The sequence below is a fragment of the Anabrus simplex genome, chromosome 10 (genome assembly GCF_040414725.1).
Source record: "Anabrus simplex isolate iqAnaSimp1 chromosome 10, ASM4041472v1, whole genome shotgun sequence".
Lineage (NCBI taxonomy): Eukaryota > Metazoa > Arthropoda > Insecta > Orthoptera > Tettigoniidae > Anabrus > Anabrus simplex.
The window spans coordinates 106,587,799-106,608,083 of NC_090274.1; the positions used below are offsets into that span (position 1 = coordinate 106,587,799).

At 38.5% G+C, this 20,285-nt stretch overlaps 1 protein-coding gene across 3 annotated transcripts in view; it reads right to left on the reverse strand.

Moving 5' to 3' along the window:
- Positions 1–20,285, reverse strand: part of LOC136882445 (E3 ubiquitin-protein ligase RNF185) — a 63,650-nt gene that overhangs the window by 11,226 nt on the left and 32,139 nt on the right. For all 3 annotated transcript variants that reach the window (XM_067155101.2, XM_067155098.2, XM_067155100.2), the window contains exons 4-5: positions 16,268–16,322; positions 6,261–6,378 (exon numbers count right to left, since the gene is read on the reverse strand). In XM_067155101.2, coding sequence (XP_067011202.1) covers positions 6,261–6,378; positions 16,268–16,322 — 173 coding nt within the window. The remainder of the gene's footprint in view (positions 1–6,260; positions 6,379–16,267; positions 16,323–20,285) is intronic.

Here is a 20,285-nt window from a genome sequence, read left to right on the forward strand (position 1 = left end):
AGAGAGAGAGAGAGAGAGAGAGAGAGAGAGAGAGAGAGAGAGAGAGAGAGTGAGTGTGTCTAATTACTTAAATGTTGACCATGTCTTGTGAGTAGTATGTAAATATGCCTGTAATACGGTAACTGTATATAAGCACACTATGTAGAATGTAATTGTATATTTGAATATTGTAATTTTAAGTGGTGATGGGGGCACTTTCGTGTATGTGGGGCTATGCCCTTTCTCCATTCACCATCCATAAATTGTACCTACAATTGGTGGAAAATAAATAATAATAATAATAATAATAATAATAATAATCATAATCATATGATATAATATTAGAGATTTTTACATATTTCAGTGTGCATATGTACTAATATCCACGTGGCAATTTTTTTATAATGTTTTGTTACTTATGTGTCGACTGATGATATCCCCGATTTTTATGTAGTCTATTAATAAAGACTCAAATTGTTTGTAAAGGTGGAATACGTGTTAAGGATTGCTAAAGTAATTTACGTGCAAAACCTGCAGCCCTAATTTTGGGTGAATTTCCTTTAAATGTACAAGGATTACATTGGTAAATATGTTAATTCCGGTACATTTTCAGTGAGAAAGAACTAATTGCACTTTGTACCTTGATACAACTGATGAAAACTTTTTGTTTTTAGATACACGTGACAGTCAAAACACAAGAGCTCGAGCTCTTTTTCTATACAACGTAAAACATTATAAAAACGACAAACTTATTGGTTATAGAACATAAAATTTTGGAAAATGGCCACTCATATACGGAGGTGGATTTGGTGCACAGTTCAATAGAAAATGCCAGAAACCTGTCCCTGGCTGGCAATATTTAGGACTGAGCTAAATCAAAGAGGCTTAGAAATAAAAGTGATAGACATGAGACAGGCTTTTGGGCTTACGCCTTGTCAAGAAAATAAGGTGAAATTCTTTGCACTTCGCAGAACTTTGCTCTGTGTCATCAGAAGAAAATCTTGACTGTCCACGAGAAAGGCTTCTCAAACAATGGGGTGTTTGAATTTAGATGTAATAGAAGTGGAAATGGTACGTTCATTCGTCACCAAATGGCTCCCCGGTCGCGATACAGCTCTAGCGTTCAAAGCGAAAGCTGACGGAACCATCAGAATCAATCTGAGAGGGTCACATAAAATTACATGTGTATGCACATATGAAGGTATGACATTGACACAAACCTGGAATGAAACATCTGGCGATGAAGAACATACGAGTTTGGAAAACACCGAAACGAAATAATAATAGTGAAGGGCCAATTTCAACAGGGATACTGGCTATCAATTGAGTAATACCTGGTTGCCAGCCATTAAGGATTCACATAGGTAGTTCCCTTCCCTATCTGTTCAACTAGAAATATGGTACAGCGATTCCCAGCCCCATCGACCGAACAAATCAGCCACAGCTTGCGCTGTATGCAACCGAGCGTTGTCGTGCAAAATTATGGGTGGGTTCTGTAGAAAGTGTCGCCGCTACTTTGTCAAAGCACAGTCGTATGCACTACCTAGGTATCTTGGACTAGTCCACAAATCATATGGCGTCAAGTGTCCAGTAATGCAGCAAGAGCATGCATTTCTTCACTGATACTAGGACGACTTTACGTCCCTCGTTGAAGGCTTTTACTCACCGTGCCACTATTCCGCAAGGCAATGCAGATTCTCCGCAATCCTCTTGAAGACCCTGATGACACTGTTGTGCTGTACGACCTCTGACACATTCAATCTTTATTCAATTCCTTTGTTCCAGTTTTGAAAAAATCGTGACGACACCACCTTAGACTGCCAGCTAATATGAGGCGACAGTTTGCATGAGCGTGATGTGGGAAGGGAAAGTCCATGTGCTCTGAATTAAGGTAGTATGTAACTAACGTGTGCTATCAGCGACATTATTAGGTTCCGTTGCATGGCGTTTCAACAGCAGTGTTGCCACTATTGAAGTTCCAACCTCTGTGTTGAATAAGAAGTGCAAGCAGCAACACTGCAGTAATGAAGGCACAAAATATTACAATTAACACTAGGTTTTCTGCAGCGGTCAAAATGACCGTTTTCAGTTTTCTCTATCACTCTCATTATACGGTTAGGATATACAAACCCTTTGGTAGCTTTTACTGATTTTACGTGTACTTTTTGGCATATTGCTTTAAAAACCTGTAACTCCTTTCTAGTTAGCGCTATGAGGTCATATACCTACTTTTACTGGACGGTCATTTTGACCAGTACTGCAGTAGCTACCCCATCAGACTTCAGTGGCATTCATTTAGAGCAGGATACCATTGTAACAAGCTGTTACAGTATACTTTATGACCGTAGCATCGAAAGGAATGTATTGCTGTGCTGCAGTGGAACAGCTGTTGGCCCTTTTCAAACAATGATACAAGTACACCGACAGGAAAATATAGTCAGTATGTCAGTAATTAAAGGTGTAAAATCGTAACGAGCAGTTAATTATCGTGTTCACTCGTTACAAACTAGATTTCCCTAATGTTTGTAATTACCCCGAAGAAACATTCTTGCGTAGTCTGCTGATGGATGCCGAAATTCTGAGCCATAAGCATAACATTTCCCCATCACAATCAAGTGATGAAGCTGGGACTGATTTAGACCTTTATAATTGTGAAGACATGTATAGCTTGACAAACGGAAATAGTTCCGATAGTAATTCTAGTTGCGTCGAGCCTGTAGAATTGCCATGTGAACATGAAATTACACACCAGCCTTCAACCTCAAGGGTTACGGAATTACCCGCAATACAGCGATGCACGCACACCAGCAAAACAGCTGACGACAAAGGTAAGCCTATTTGACTTTTTAGTCATTTTGTATTTACCTAATTCTGTGCACAGTGAAATTCTGGCTTCATACTTTGCAGGTGAAGGAAACACTAAGGAAGATAATGAAGTTACTAGCAAGGAGCACGGTATCAACTGCAGAGGGCCGAGCGTACACGCTGTGGTAAGTCGTCGGCGATGAAGAAGTTGCTTTGGATGGAACAGTGTGGACTCTTGTTGATCTACAAACTCTGCCAGGCCATCGAGGACAGTGAAATGTACCGAGGGAAATCCCTGGTCCCACAGGACATGCAAAATGCCACATTGAAGGAACTTGTACCGCTACAGCTTGTCTTTTTATTGATGAATACGAGCTGCGCCACATCGAACGATATGCTGAAGTTGGAGCCTGCAAAGTTCTGAACAATCCTGAACGGAGACTTTCTTTGGAAGAATTTGACGCTATCACTGGTATTTCATATGCATGCGGAACTTATGGAGCTGACACAAATGTTTCCGATCTGTGGTCACAGAAGTGGGGTCCTGGAATTTTCTCCCAAACTGTGGCATGAAACAGTTTCCTGGAAATCAGGGAAAATTGATAGATTGGCGCTTGTATCCATTGTGCAAGACAAATTTATATCTAATTTTACTATTTGCTACAGACCAAGTGAGAACATTACCGTGGATGAACAGCTCTTTCCATCGAAATCTAGCTGCCTATTTATGCAGTATATGGCCAATAAACCAGACAAGTTTGGTATTAAATTTTGGTTAGCTGTCGATGTGGAAGCCAAGTACGTTGTAAACAGTTTTCCCTATCTTTGAAAAGATGAAACGCGACCCACCAATTGGACCCTAAGTGAACATGTAGTATTGTGTCTTGCTGAGCCTTTCATCAATATTATCAATATTATTTGTGATAACTTCTTCGCTTCACTGAAACTAGCGAAAGAAAAAGAACAAAAGTATCGTAAGCACACTGAACCTTAGTAGGAGAGAACTTCCTCCTTCTGTGACAACCTGCAGTGACCCACTCTACAGCACAGTAGTCAGTGGTGTATACTGAGGGCTACCAAGGCTATCGACGAAGCCCAAAACTCGGCTGAGAATGATGGAAATCTAAAGCACATTAAAATGTAAGTATCTGACACATTGTTCCATTATAAAACTTGAAAGCAGTGAGAAAAAATGTCGCACGTATTTCTGAGAGATAGGCATCGGAGACTGATATCCCAACTCAGGCTCTCGTCCCTCTCCCCTCTACTCAAGGCATGTGGATTGCAGCTGTATATTGGATAGGAGCAGGGACCGGGGGAAATAGGTGTGCTAGGCTTCGGTCCGGCAGATCGCCACGGCTAACTATCAACCATGCATTACTCATCGTATATACTTCTTCACCTCATAGATAAAAAGAGTACTGGTATTTCACTTCCATTTACTTCTACATCCTTGTAGGAAGACACTGCAGGGCTGCTATTATAGGAGCAATGTAGTATTCTTTTTATAGGTAGATCTGCTAAAATGGAATGCAATATTTCAGGTTCTCTTATGTTGGTTGGAATCGAACCCGTGATCATGGGTCGGACACCACCACTGATCTCCCGAGGAAGTTAATTAACCAGGGAACGATGAGTACAACAACTGTAAAATTCAACATTTGTATTTAATAATAATAATAATAATAATAATAATAATAATAATAATAACAATAATAATAATAATGAATGGCAAAGACATAATAAACACCGAGTCCCCAAGCCAGGGGAATTAACAGTACGAGGGGGCTGATTCTGAAAATTGATCCGGGGCCATCGGACCAAGGGCAAGCATTCTATCCATTTAGCCATAAAGCCAGACTTGAATTTGCTAAACCTTAGGCTACCATATCCACTGATCAGAGGTTTAGCATTGGCAGTAGCAGAGGCCAGGGCAGTAGCTTGTGAAGCAGTCTTCATAACACAGCAGGCTTCTCCGTTGGCTTTTGGCTGGAACTCAAAATGCTGAAGGCTTGACGTTCACTAAACCAACCATCGAAAAGAGGTAACCTAAAACTAGTGGTAGCCCACGTCACTGACAGTAGTGTACAAAAGTGAGGATGCAACTCTGAAGTCCTATGAGGGTAAAACGACAAGAATGTCCTCGTTCTCAGTATAGTACATACTGATGTAAACATCAACGAACTACATCCGAAGAAAAAATGTGAAAGTCTCTGTCTTCAATTCTACCAAATTTGTTGTTGACATAGTAGATCAAATGGGTCGTACGTACATGGTAAAATCAATGAGTCGGCAATGGCCAGAGCATGTCTTCTTCAACATCCTAGACCTCGCTGGTATAAATGCTTATGCATTGTGTAAGGCGAAAGCCGGCAAGCAAATACCGAGAAGGGCATTCCTGAGACAACTGGCAGTCAATCTAGTGCATCCTTACGCATCTTCTGGGTAGGCTGCAACAATGAGGCCCTAACCTCCGAAGAAAGTTCACATCAGAGATGGTGCCAGGTTGCAGTGTGCAAAGGGAATAAAACAATTGAAAGGTGTGCAATCTGTAGAAAACAGGTCTGTGGTTAAGTTCTCTTCAAAGGTGGCCAAGCAAAGTGTGTGTGTGCATTGTGACAAATAAGCTGAAAAGCAGAAAGGGACAATCGTACAGTAATGTATATAATGTAAGCTAAAGTGTGTAAGAACATTCTGCCTTACTAGTATACTTATTTATTTATAATAGTGTTTACAAGTCCTACATGATAATTAAATTATGATCCACGATGTTGTTGTATTCAATTCAAACCTTTTTCCGACACCAATATCCTCAAGAAATGAATACGTGTCACTATCGGTCAAAATGACAGCTTCGGTAAAAGTAGGTAGAAAGAATGTTTGGTAATCCTAGTGTTAAATGCGCTGGAGATCCCTGCAAAAAGTAATACAGGAATCTCAGAGTTTAAAACAAGCAGAGGGTGGCTTTTCCGATTCACGAAGAGGAAAAATCCTTTCTCTTCAAAGAAGCATCATCTGTGTGCCAGCGGCTGTCGAAGGGTCATATTGGAAAAGTGAAGGAATTCCATTAGATGCAAAATTAATCACAATTTTCCCTCCCACCATTTTTAAGGTTAAAAAAAAAAAAAAAGCAGGAAGGTTATGCGAGAAAAAAGACGTATCTGTCAGAGTAAAATAAATTAAACCATTTATGTTACATTTAACCAACAAACTACCCATTTAAATAATGACCATGTTTAAGAGAACGCTTCTCCGAATGCTGTTTCAAAATTGAAATGCTAAAATCTAGAAGGTTATAGCCACTAGACAGAATTTCAAAATAAGTGCTGATTCTATACCCAGGCAGATAACCCTTGCAACAGCTCGACAAAATCTGTGTCTGCAAATTCGTTCAACTACACGAATTGCCCTTGCAGAGTCAAAAGTTCAAGCTCAATTTGCAGTTAAAAATAAAGTAGATAGGTGTCTTACTTTACCTGCACTAGGCCTGGGTTCACCAAAATTGAACGTTGAAGTGAAGAAGCCAAAAGGGAATGCACCGATACCAAAGGACATGTGGAAGCCACCGTCCCCAAATCCAAAGCCAGGGAATCCCTAAAAACAATACACAAGTTACACAATCATTGTCTAACAGGTCATTAGAACAGATCACATCGAATAGGAACCCGTAACATAACAGAAAGAGGAGCAAACAATAAAGAAAAAGTGCAAGAGATAAATAAGGGCAGCAGTATGACAATGTGATGACAGTCCTTGTCTCCTCTTGACCTGCCACTGTGTGTATCGTTGAGTACAACGTTGACAACTTTTCTTGCAGTCCTTGACATTCATGTACAACACAATTTTAAAATTCCATATTTTATTTCAATATTATATCATTGAATTTGAAATAAAAATATTCTTATATTTTCAAGTAATGTTTATGGATGAGTGTCTCCCTTTAGTTCATTAACTTCTGACTATCATTTATTTAGGTTAACCTCATGGGCACCTTGTTGAATTGCGAATGTTACTTCTCAACAGCTGTAACGTAAGAACGTGCCAGCTATTGACATATTTTCGTGTGCCATCCTTGACTCACCATTTGACAACTTCCTATAGAGGAACCTTTCAGTGTTTCCAAAACAATTACTCAAGAAAGTTTTAATGGGAAGCATTAAGGAAATGTGTTTTTAACAGGATGGAATGGATCCAAGGATTTTAGATCCACGATCCCTATTTTAATTCCATTTTATATTTAAGTGTTGTGTACACTGTTCATTTCAAGATCTCTAGATGCCTTTAATGCCTTACGTCATTTGTGTATGTTTGTACATTTGATTTAGTTATTAGATGTGTTAGTATACATCTGTCTTATGGCCAAGGCTGAAACTAGTTTCTAGACTTAAAAAAGGTGAACATTACGTAATACAGTATTGAGAAGGTAGACCATTTCAGACATCATTTTTGTTAATATTGTGTCAATGGCAATCATATTAAGTACAGGTGTTATGAATAAATTAGATGAATAAACGCAAAATTGTCTGCAAAATAATAGTAACTACATTTTATTTTGGTTCCCTGGATAATGTAGGGTTTCAGAGCCAAGATAGAAATATTTCTCTACAATTTCTTATTTTGTTTTAAACACGCAGTGTTCTAATTATTTTGATGCTCTCTTGCTATGCGATTTCAAATTCTGCGCTGATGTAGTTGTAAATAGACCTACTCTATTTGTTCTCTCTAATTCCTAAGCTACCCCTTCAACAAGCACGCATTCTGGAAAAACTGGAGATCAAAGTTTCATTTTCTCGTGAATGGAGCCACTAGTCTGCCTGCGTGCTATCCCTCTTCACCAACCAAAGCAGCGGTTAACCACGTGAAGAAGAGCTTGCTTGGCTGCAACCTCTACAGCGAGGCTACGACAGTGAGTGCAGCCATACCCAAGTGAAAAGGCAAGAGGGATGGAATCAAGAGCTTGTGGCTTTGATACTCGACTGCAGGATTTTAATGCAACACATGGTCACCAAACTACATTAGTAGATATTCATCATAAGAACAGCATTCTAAAGTCTGTTCACAGAATTTTAAGTATGATTGCACATGACCATATTCCGGAGAGGGTGGATCCTGACAGTGCGTGCTCCTATTCTAGCTTATCTCAAGAAGAAAACAGGCGAGTTAAGATGGCTGCGGGGGTATCCTGCACTATCTGGTCCATAATGCGGATCTGCAGAACACTTACAAAGACTCTGGTGTAATAAAGATTACAGCCTTGTTTAACCCTTCTAAGGATCTTGAAACAAACTCGTTCTACCATCAATTCTCACTGTTGCCCAACTGTCAACATAAGTGCCTTTGATTGCTTTTAATACTGCACTGTATTTGTGCAAATAATCCCTGCATAATTTTTTAAAAATTTGAGGTAAGAAATTGGGTGCGGGTTTTATTTGCGTCAAGATTGGCAATACGCTCCTGGCCCACCTAGTTTTCGATGTTGGCATTAGTTTGCCGCTAGCAAGGAGATAAAAAAAATGCCTGGCAACCGAAAGGAAGTAAATGTACAAACTATTACAAAAATATACAAATCCAAACAGGGACAGGAAACTTGTGTAGTTGTGCATGGGCCCAGTGCTGCCAATTCAGCAGTTTTCCTGCTAGATCTGTGTCAGTCAGAAGTATACTGTATAGTCCCAGTCTCGGTGACTTGTCGACAGGTGATGACAGTAATTGTCTCGTATGCCGCCAGCCGACCCTTACCCTCCAGGCTCCTTAAGAGATAAACTTCATGTAGAATGGTCCATATCGAACTGTGATTACATATAAAATTAAAAGTTTAGTTTAACAGTTCCACCTTTTCAATACAAAATGTATGTAATGCGGGTTACATTACAAATGAAACATTTATTTGGAACTAGTTTCGACCTAAGGTCAAGGTTATCATCAGCCAACAACACGAATTGCACAACATATTGAACAGTCCGTAAACAATGTACATATATCGCAGAAACATTGTGGTTTGACGCTATAATGTTGAAGATGAAACAGTCACAATGGAGATAAAAGTTTTAAATTATGCATAAATTGCATTAAAGTAAGGCACTTCGCTGCCATTGAAGGATGATTCAATTTGCTCTATCTGGATGCCGAATATTCTTGAAAATTTGTGTATCCTTCGGTACAAAGATCTGACTACTTTAAGTTATCATATGGTAGCAGTGGCATTTAGAAAATTTATGCACATGCAGTGAATAATTTAGAAACATGGTACATTGATGTCCAAAGAGCTTCTAGTTTAATGTCCTTAAAAAGCTGAAAGCAAAATTTGCACTTGAAAGTCAAATTATTTCTGCAAAATAGGTGGAGAGGATTCGCAGTTCAATGCGGAAACAGGTGAACTGGTAACTAATAATAATAATAATAATAATAATAATAATAATAATAATAATAATCCAAATTAGTACCAGGACTGTTGAAAAAAAAAAGGGGGGGGGGGCGATCGAATAGTAAAAATAAAGAATAAATAATTATAAAATATAATATGCGACTCACCTTGGGCTGCGATGTGTTGGATGTATTGCATAACTGATATGAAGGGAAGGAAGATCAGGAAGGGAGGGGAAAAATGGGGTAGGGCAGATCGGAGAGAACGGGGAAGGGAGGAGGGGCTATTTTAAGGCGGGGCTGAGGGGAGTAATCGAATAGTAAAAAGACATAAAAAATAAATAATTATAAAATATAATATACGACTCACCTTGCGCTGTGATGTGTTGGATGTATTGCATAACTGATATGAAGGGAAGAAAGATCAGGAAGGGAGGGAAAAAATGGGGTAGGGCAGATCGGAGAGAACGGGGAAGGGAGAGGAAGTTAGGAGGGGCTATTTTAAGGAGGGGCTGAGGGGAGTGGAAATAGGGGGTAAATGCTGTGGAAAGTTACCCTGATTGCATGGAAAATCGATTTTTGATTTGTTAAATTAAAATTTCTAAAAATAATAAAGGGAAAGTCAAATAAAATGTTGGATTTCTCTGAAGGTTGTAGTTTTAATTGAAATATTGATCTAAATGTATGAAACAGTTTTCCGTTATATCACGTAGGGGGCCTTTGTTTAGTTCTTAAGGATTTCCATATCTTGCTCTCCGTTAGTAAAATTATGATTGTAATCTGATGAGGATTTATTTGCCGAATAAAAACGCTTATATGCACTTAAAAAGAAAATCAATGACAGCAATCTTATCGTCACTAAAGCCAACAAGGGTCATACAACCGTCGTAATGGACAAAAAGGAGTACATTAGCAAATCAAAGTAATTCCTTACAGACAGTTCAATTACCATAGTTAAAAAGACCCCACTCAGAGAACTTAACGATTACTCCAACAGACCCTAAAGAAAAACCTGTACCTATTTACAGAGCAAGAAAAAACGAACTTGTTCAATATCCAACCCCATCACTCCCTTCATTCTTTTGATATCGTAAATATGTGCCCCAGCAAAATTATACCCTATTATCGAAAATAATTGAAATAAATACAGCCATTTAAGTAAATTAGAAATCCAGGATTTCATTTCAATTCTCAAATTAGTTGTAAATAACTATTTCTTTACTTCTGATATCTATCAACAGGAAGGTTTGGTTGGCAATGGGCTCGCCTGTCTCTGGTATCTTAGCAGAAGTCTACCTAGATTTTCTAGAACATACTAAAATTGGCAACAAAATCTTCAACAATTTTATCCTTGTAGACTATACCTTAGTAATTATGGATGTAGAAAGCAGTCGACGCTGCTATCACTCTTCTCAGTCTTAATAATGTTGATTCACATATTACACTCGCACTGGAATCCGAAAAAGACCAAAAAATAAACTACCTAGATTTAATCATCGCCAGACACCCAAACTTTTAAAAGTATAAGATCTTGAGAAAACCCACTCAAACTGCTTCTACAATCCACCAAGACTCGATACATCCACAGACTCACAAACGAGCAACTTACAACAGCTTAGTTCACCGAGCCTCTACTGTACCCATGTCTAAAAGAGATCTAGAAAACAAACTGAATATCATTTGAGGTATTACAAAATCCAATAGTTACAATAATTTTTTCATTGAAAGAATAATAAACAAATACAGACATCGTCCTTCGACCAAATTAAAGAAAGAAAAACCAAACATCCCCTTAATCTCCACCTTCACGTTTAATAAAGAGATCTATAAAATCACTAACATTTTTAAGAAACACAATGTAAAAATAGCCTTAAAAAAAAAATAATCAGATATCTTATACAATTCCAAATCAGTTAATAGAATCAGCAGGTGTTTACAGAATCAACTGTAATAATTGCAATTTTCGTATGTTGGACAGACTGGGAGAAGTTTCAACACAAGATATTCAGAACATATTAATGCCTTAACATATAACAAATTCTCAGCAGGCAAGATTACAATCATAATTTTATTAATATAGAGCAAGATATGGAAATCCTTAAGATATTAAACAAAGGCACCCTACTTGATGTAACGGAAAACTGTTTCATGCATTTAGATCAGTATTTCAATTCAAACTACAACCTTAATGACATTTCGGAGAAATCCAACATTCTATTTGACATTATTATTTTTAGAAATTTGAATTAAACAAATCAAAAATCGATTTTCCATTCAATTCATGGTAACTTTCCGCAGCATTTACCCCTATTTCCACTCCCCTCAGTCCCGCCTTAAAATAGACCCTCCTAACTTCCCTTCCCTTCCCCGTTCTGCCCTACCCTGTTTTTTCCCCCTCCCTTCCTGATCTTCCTTCCCTTCATATCAGTTATGCAATACATCCAACACATCACAGCACAAGGTGAGTCGCATATTATATTTTATAATTATTTATTTTTCATTTTTTTTTTTTACTATTCTGCCACTGCTACCATATGATAACTTATAGTTGTCAGAACTTTGTAGCGAAGGATACACAAATTTTCAAGAATGTTTGGCATCCAGATAGATCAAACTGAATCATCCTTCAACGGCAGCTAAGTGCCTTACTTTAATGCAATTTATGCATAATTTAAAACTTTTATCTCCATTGTGACTGTTTCATCTTCAACTTTATAGCGTCAAACAACAACGTTTTTGCGATATATGTACACTGTTTATGGACTGTTCAATATGTTGTGCAATTCGTGTTGATGGCTGATTATGACCTTGACCTTAGGTCAAAACTAGTTTCAAATAAATGTTTCTTTTGTAACTTAACCCGCATTACATTTTGTATTGAAAAGGTGGAACCTTTAATCTAAATTTTTAATGTTATATGCCTCCAGGTTCCATCATCTACAATGTCAAAGAGTCTGGAAATGGTGGAATGCGCCTATTTTGCATGTTGTATAATTTGGAAATTAATGTAAACTGCGATATATTGGTCGTCTGATATATTGGTCGTCAATACGTGATCGTGTATGTTCAACCACACTGGTTTTTTTAATAAATCTAGTCATTTGAAATTCTAGAGATATTTGAAGAAAAACTGCGGATTTATAAGATCTGTCTAACAGGACTGTGCAAAATAGTTGGCAACTCTGCATGGGCCATTGTGTCATTCTTCTGTGCATGTCAGTTGAAGTGAACCGTGTGTTTGAGATGCCAACTAAAGGTACACGCTACAGGTCTTTCACAGCTAAAGAAAAACTGCAGATTATAAAAGACTCTGAAGAAATTTGAAATCATGCAGCAGGAAGATAATACGATGTGGACCATTGCTGTATTCGTGACTGGCGAAAATATAAATTACAGTTTCAGCAAACTAGTAGAAATCGCCGGGCATTTCGTGGACAGAAAGCAAAGGTTCCTGAGATTGAAGCAATATTATGTGCGTACATCAAAGGGAAGAAACAATTTGGATGTGCCGTTACGAATGAAATGTGCCAAATTAAGACCCTATGGATTGCAAAATGAACCAGATGTTACGGGATTCAAAGCTAGTTGTGGATGCCTTTAGCTATTTTATGTCTGTTATGGCTATACTATTCGAAGAAGACTACCATCACGCAGTGTCCTCCAACAGATTATGAAAATAAAATTGTGAATTTCCACCAATATGTGACCAATTTACGCAAGAACGCTATACTTTCACAAATAGGCAACGCGGACCAGATACCAATTTTCTTCGAAATGCCGTTTGCCTGTAAACAAAAAAGGCGTGGCCAATGTCATGGTTAGAACCGGCAGGAATGAGAAGCACAGGTGTACAGTTATGCTTTGTGTAATGGCAGGCAGATGGAAGAAAACAATTTTTAAACAAAAAATAATCCCAAAAATAAACGTGAAAGGTGATATCGTAAAAGTGCAACCTGAAGGGTGGATAGATAATAGCCTAGTAGTAGACTGGAAGAAATAGGTCTGGCAACGGCACCCTAAAGCGTTACCAAATCTCAGAAATATACTTGTTTTAGATATTTTTTTTTTGGGGGGGGGGGGCACACTATTCAAGAAGTTCACTCTGCTTTTACAAGGGGTAGAAAGGACTTGTTAAAAATTCCAGCAGGTCTAACATTTGCTCTGCAAACACTTGACGTGTGCATTAACCGGCCTGTTAAAGCGGTAGTGAAACAACTGCACGCGCGCGCGCACACACACACACACACACACACACACACACACACAATCTCACTCTCTGGATGGCAGACGAAGTGCACGAATTTATGCCTGGTGGTAAAATCAAGCACCCAGAAGTGAAGCAGATTCGTGAATAGATAGAACGTGTCTGGAATTCCATTGCTCTGCAACTGTTGGAGAAGAGTTTCAAGAAGTGTGGGATCTCTAATTAGTTGGATGGAACCAAGGACGATGTGCGGTGGGAGAATTATGATGGCTATATCCGTCATGTTCTTATTTGCGTAAAGACCACGTGCACCTCGGGGTGATATGAAATGTTTGTTTATGCTTATGTTACTCTTTCGATTGAAGGAATTTTAGTTTGCTTAATTTTTTAAAATGATCCTTCCTAAAAATTAGGGTGGCAGGATAAATACAGTAATTATCCTTAATCCTGCAATTGCTCAGTACAGCTAACATCTTTTCCCTCAGTAGTCTACCATATTCTTTCTCTAGATCTATGAAACATAAAGGTAACTTTATTCCTCTTGTAGAATTTTTCAATTTCCTGGCACAAACAGAAAATCTGATCATACCAGCCCCTCTGTGGTCAGTCACCACACTGGTTTTCATCCAACTTATTCTCAACCATTGCTTGTACCAGTATTCTGCCCAGAAATTTTTGTCAGCCGGGCAGGGAATACTACGTAGAAAATTAATATGATAAAATTTCGATGTATTCCCCTCAGTTCATTAACAATATTAGACATGTAAACATTAACATTATTATCATGAACAAGACAACTTCTAGTATTCTGCTACTCATTCATAATCGTGTAACGCCGAGACTTACCACTTGGTTGCTGTGGAGTGTCATACAGATTTGTGATGATATGCAGAATAGTGTTCACATGAGGTTCCACACTAATCCCGACACTGCTTGCGCACGACACTATGTGATAGTCAAGCTAAACCTTTAAACTCTGGTGTAACTGATGCAATTTTTTTTTTTTTGCTAGGGGCTTTACGTCGCACCGACACAGATAGGTCTTATGGCGACGATGGGATAGGAAAGGCCTAGGAGTTGGAAGGAAGCGGCCGTGGCCTTAATTAAGGTACAGCCCCAGCATTTGCCTGGTGTGAAAATGGGAAACCACGGAAAACCATCTTTAGGGCTGCCGATAGTGGGATTCGAACCTACTATCTCCCGGATGCAAGCTCACAGCCGCGCGCCTCTACGCGCACGGCCAACTCGCCCAGTAACTGATGCAATTATACTAACAATAATGAAGATTTATCATTTAAACAGTTTTGCAGTATTTACATTTTAATATGGAGCACCCGGTGACTTAAATATGTATTAATATTATGTAAATAGCTCACATCTAGGTTATGTTAGCCGGGTGGTCTGTAAAAACGGCAGGGCAGTGCGCCCACTAAAAAGGTCCTGGGGAGAACGCTGCTTGTACCCTTCCTTCCAAAATGCCAGTGAACAACTTCGATGGTACACTGATCAATGAAATACCCCTATAGTTGTTGCAATCCTTTCTGTTACCTTTCTTATAAATAAGCGTAATTACCACTTTTGCCCAATCAGAAGGCACCTTACTAACATTCCATGCTAATCTTATTAACTCTTTGAAGCCATTTCATTCCTGCCTTCTCACTATACTTTTCAGGTCTAATTTCATCTATTTCTGCTACTTTATGACAATGGAGTTTATGAGCTACCCTTTCCACTTCAACTGTAATTTCACTTAACAACATTGTCCTCCTCCTCACGAGCTCGATTGTCTGCGGCGTCAACAGAAAGATTTCCATTTACATCGAAAAGATTTTCAAAACATTCGTTCCACCTGTCCAGAGATACCCTGGGATCTACTATGAGCTCAAGTGATTTAGTCAAAACACCATTCATATCCTTTCTCCCGTCCTTTTCTTATATTCTTTAGTACTGTTTAGAAAACTTTCCCCTGCTGCTTGATCAAGCCTTTCCAGGTTATTAATGAAATCTTTCCAAGACTTCTTGGGTCCAACACCTGTTTCACACTTTTTTCCTTCTTTTTCATGAAATGAAATGGCGTATGGCTTTTAGTGCTGGGAGTGCCCGAGGACATGTTTGGCTCACTAGATGCAGGTCTTTTGATTTGACTCCCATAGGCAACCTGCACGTCACGATGAGGATGAAATGATGATGACGACACACACACACCCAGCCCCCGTGCCAGCTAAATTAACCAATTATGGTTAAAATTCCCGACCCTGCCAGGAATCGAACCCGGAACCCCTGTAACCAAAGGCCAGCATGCTAACCACTTGGCCATGGAGCCGGACTTTTTCTTTTTTTTTCCATATATATGTACAATTCCCCGTCTGCATCAGTCCTTTGGAGGAAAATTTCTGATGCGCATTCTTCTATGTTTACAAGGTGCCCTCACCTCATCATTTCATTAATATGTTTCTTTTTTCTCAATTTTACACACAGATATTCCAAGGCATTCCCTTACTGTTTCTGGTACAGCATCCCTGTATGCCACCCATTCTCCTCCTATATCCTGAACCTGCTTACTGTCTACTGTTTGGAACTTTCCACAAATCATATCCACGTACATTAATTTCCTCATCTTGCAGATTCTCAATCCGTATTCATCTGCAGAGAGATTTCACTTTCTCTATCCTAGGCCTAGAATTAGGAAGTGGTCAGTATCGCTGAAAATTCCATGGAATACCTGCACATTTCTAACAGATTTCCTGAACAAAATTTAGGAATATTCTATGACTGGCACAAAAAAGGGTCAAATATCTAAAAGTAGGGAATGTATTCAAAAATGTGAAGAGAATAATTTTAAGGGTGTAAGGCAATTAAACCTGGTAAGAATGGATACAGAGTGTGCCATATTGTTCTGCACATATCAATACTTACTCCATTGTTCTCGGGTTCCGATCTCTGGCCAGCTGGACGTGGTGGAACTTTGTTTCTGGAAAAGACCAACAAGAACACTCATTCTGAATTATATTAGCATAATATGTCCTGCTCTTCTTTCTCTCATTTGCTCAATCTTGATCAACTGATAGTTAAGAGGGTTTAACCTGAAAGAGAAACATGTGTTTTATGATCAGCAGTATGGCTAAGTCCACTCGTATTTTGGTAAAGGGTGTATTGCTGTTTATTCTTTAAGGCTTTAAAGTTTTTATAGCAACTTAAACTGAAACAAGATACAGCAGAACTCTGTTATAGAAATGCCCCATCTTTGATTTAGAGGTAGTTTCTACCTTTCAATACTTTATTATCGTCATCATCATCATCATTCTACACTTACACAGAACTAACACTTAGCTTAACAACTATTTTAAGACATATTTCATCTCACATGCTCAATAATGCATGCAAAAATTGACAGACAATCAAAATGCATTGAAGCTATACAAGGTCCTTGGAAGTGTATTGAAACGCTGATAAAACGTTTATTTATATGCCAAAAATGTATTTTAATAACCTAAAATCATTTAAAATATATTATACAAGGATAAAATGCTTGGTTCTTCTATGCGGTGATGTGATAAGATGTTCAGTTTAATCACACGCATATATGTAGAATTTACTGCTATCTGACTTCTGATGGACTCTTAACAGAGAGCACAACGGGACCAGCACGGAGACCCCCTCATGATACAATAAAACCTCATTAAAACGTTTCTGCAGAGGACAACAAAACGTGTTAAGCGAGAAAACGTGCTACTGAATATACTAATAAAAACTATCCAACAGGGATATGGAAACACTGGACAAGATTTTTTCCTGCCACGAGGGCATTTTACGCTGTGTATCTGCAGGTATAGGGAAAACTATATCCACCACTTCTAAAGATGAGAGTAAAGGTGTGAAAAATACGAGAAATATGAAAACCTTTTCCGTTGGGGCTTACAAAATAATTGCAAGGAAAGGTGTGAAAAACACCAAACAACAAATATAATTGCATTTAATAATTATTTACAAATTGCGTAAAATCATAATTTTCTCAGCCAAGTTCCTTCTTTGAACATCGCAGAATTCGCCCTGTAGGTTGCAAAATTTCTGACACCCGAATTGGAGATAGTCAGCTTGTATACTGGACCCCATGAAAACGTGCACAGAGGCCAACAAAAATATCGAAGTATTATTGCAGATCACACTCTTTCTAAAACAAATGTTAGTAGAAGCCATTTATTTCGACCAGTGGGTTATTACATATTATTTTCTGGTCACACTCTTAGATAATGAATTGGAGGTTACAGTCGACCATGTCTGACCGGGAGGAATGATTTTGGCTAGTATTTCGAATAAACTTTGACCAATTGCAGTTGGTCTCGACTCCAGTGATTGAGCTGAAACTCAAAGGTGCGAGTTCAACATTTGCGACCTCTGCGCGCTTTAAGATATGGGCACCAGTCCAATTGGTGACAGATTTTAATTTTGTCTTCATTAGTAAGGAATTTCACAAGTTTTTCCATATCCATAACTACACTATCTCAAGACAAGTATGCACCATGCTAGTCAATTTCACATGATTATGTTCCTAATCCAGATACAGGCTACCGTATCACACAAACAAATATTCACTACACTTCAATGTACCACTCAAGACAAAATGAATTTCTAACTTCTGAATGGAATGCGAAATAAAGCACAAATAGGCTGTGTTACTGATCAATCTCACTGGTAACAGGGAAGCAAAACTGAACATTCCGGAGGCTAACGACTTGCTCCCCGAAGGTGAAACTTATCCTCTGAAGTTCAGAAATTAAAGACCTTTTCCCATAATCACGCAACTGTGGCAACGGCTCTCACACGAGTTGGAAATCACTTTTTTTTCACAAGGGATAACAAATAATATTTTCAGGGCTAGGAAAAATGTGATTGTACTAAGCAGTAATAGCAAATTCGTGACACGACAAGCTGAGGTATTTTTTAGATAGACTTAATACGATGAGAATTGGGACTTCGAATTTGCAATGTGCTAAGTGGGAAAATGTGTTGAGGGACATACTAACAAGGTTTCACTGTACATTTATTATTGTCGACAGATAATACACCGCAATTTAGCAAACTTCAACCAAGGTATAGAGTTTCCTTTGCTCAACAGAAATAAGCTACTCCATTAGAACACAAACAAATGAGGAATGAGGCAGTTTTCATTGCTTTCCTCACTGGGCAAGAGTGTGCTATTGGAGCAGCTTCCACAGCCATAACAAAACAGACTTCAGTGGAAGCTACATGCTGGTCACCAACAGACACTGTGCTGTGATATAGAGACAATAAATTGCTTCAAAATTAGTGAAAACACAATCACAGAGGATGGGAGTTGTTCCCGTTCAGGAGAAAAAGTCTGAGGTGTTCAGCCACGTCTTGAGAGTAGCAACCGGTACCATTGCTTATGAAGCCTAAAACTACACCTGTGTGGTCAAGTGCCCACGAAAGGCCAAGATACACTAGTCACCAACGTGAAGATCGTTGGGACGAATGTTGCGCACAGTCGCATAAAACGGCATTCATATCCAAACATTGGAAACTGTACCAGTGGAGAAAACAAGGCAAAGAATACGGCTGAAGTGAGCCGGGACTGAGCTCTCAACCTGGCTTTTATGAAATTCACTACTGCTAGATACAGGATGCAGCAGATGCATACATGTGAGGCATGCTGAAAGAATGAGTTTTCCGGTCAGATGACTCAACTGGGATCGTTTCGAATGATGAGAAAAGATCAAATAATTGTGTGTTTTTTTTTTTTTTTTTTAACTGGCTTTACGTCGCACTGACACAGATGGGTCTTATGGCAACGATGGGATAGGAAAGGGTTAGGAGTGGGAAGGAAGGGGCCGTGGCCTTAATTAAGGTACAGCCCCGGCATTTGCCTTGAGTGAAAATGCAAAACGATCTTCTGGGGAGCTGACAGTGGCAAACGCACTACCTCCCGAATGCAATGTCACAGCCGCACGGCCAACTCGCCTGGTAAATCATCTTTTGTGTCCTTGCGGCAACCTGTGTTCAATGCCACATTCGGCAATCTACAAGACTACACCGACGTAGATACGTGTTGTCATGTTGCATGTTATGATGTATCCTGATGTTCAGATCAAGTCTGTTCAACCACATACTGCATACAGTAAGTCTCATTAAAATTCTAAACAATGTCAAAATCTCTTGTTAATTACTAGAGCTAGGAAATGTTCAGCTTTTCTTGTTTAATTTCTTTAGGAATAAAATGTGGTAAAGTAGCCAAAAGAGTATCACACAGCGCAGAAACGTAAAATTCCCCGTCATATTAGGACCAAAACAGTAATAGGCATAGCTTTATGTATGTAAGGTGCAACATTTGTTCTGGTCTCGAGAATATAGTTATAGCAAGTGACTAATTTCATGTTTTAATCCGTATTGAAATCTGTTGATATACAATAACAAAGTTTTATTATGAATCCACCTGTTCAATACATTATAATGATGTCACATTTAAAATATCTTCATTAGTTAAAAAGTTATATACGGGTCATGTTTCGCGAAATGCTTGCTGTCTGTTGGGATGTTTTCAACCACTGGTGAAGACAGGGCCAGCTGAAAAGAAAAAAAGAAACTAAAGCCAATGCTTGTTGTCATTTAAATTTCTTGAAGACCAACATTCATCCTGTCACAAGTTCAATCATCAAACTGACGATAAATTTGAATCTTTATAGACTCTTATCCACAACGGATAAATAACTTTTTTACCAGATCTCATTGCCAAGGAAAATCTTCAAATTTAGCTCCTAAGATTGATTTTCACGTCTTTCTAAGATTTTAGACATGATATATATATTTTTTTATTTTATTTAATATTTTAGTACTCTTTCTTCCACAATTTTAATGTATCTTCCTATTAAGCACATGTAATTAAGGCATGTATACAAAGATTTTGTATTTTATGATA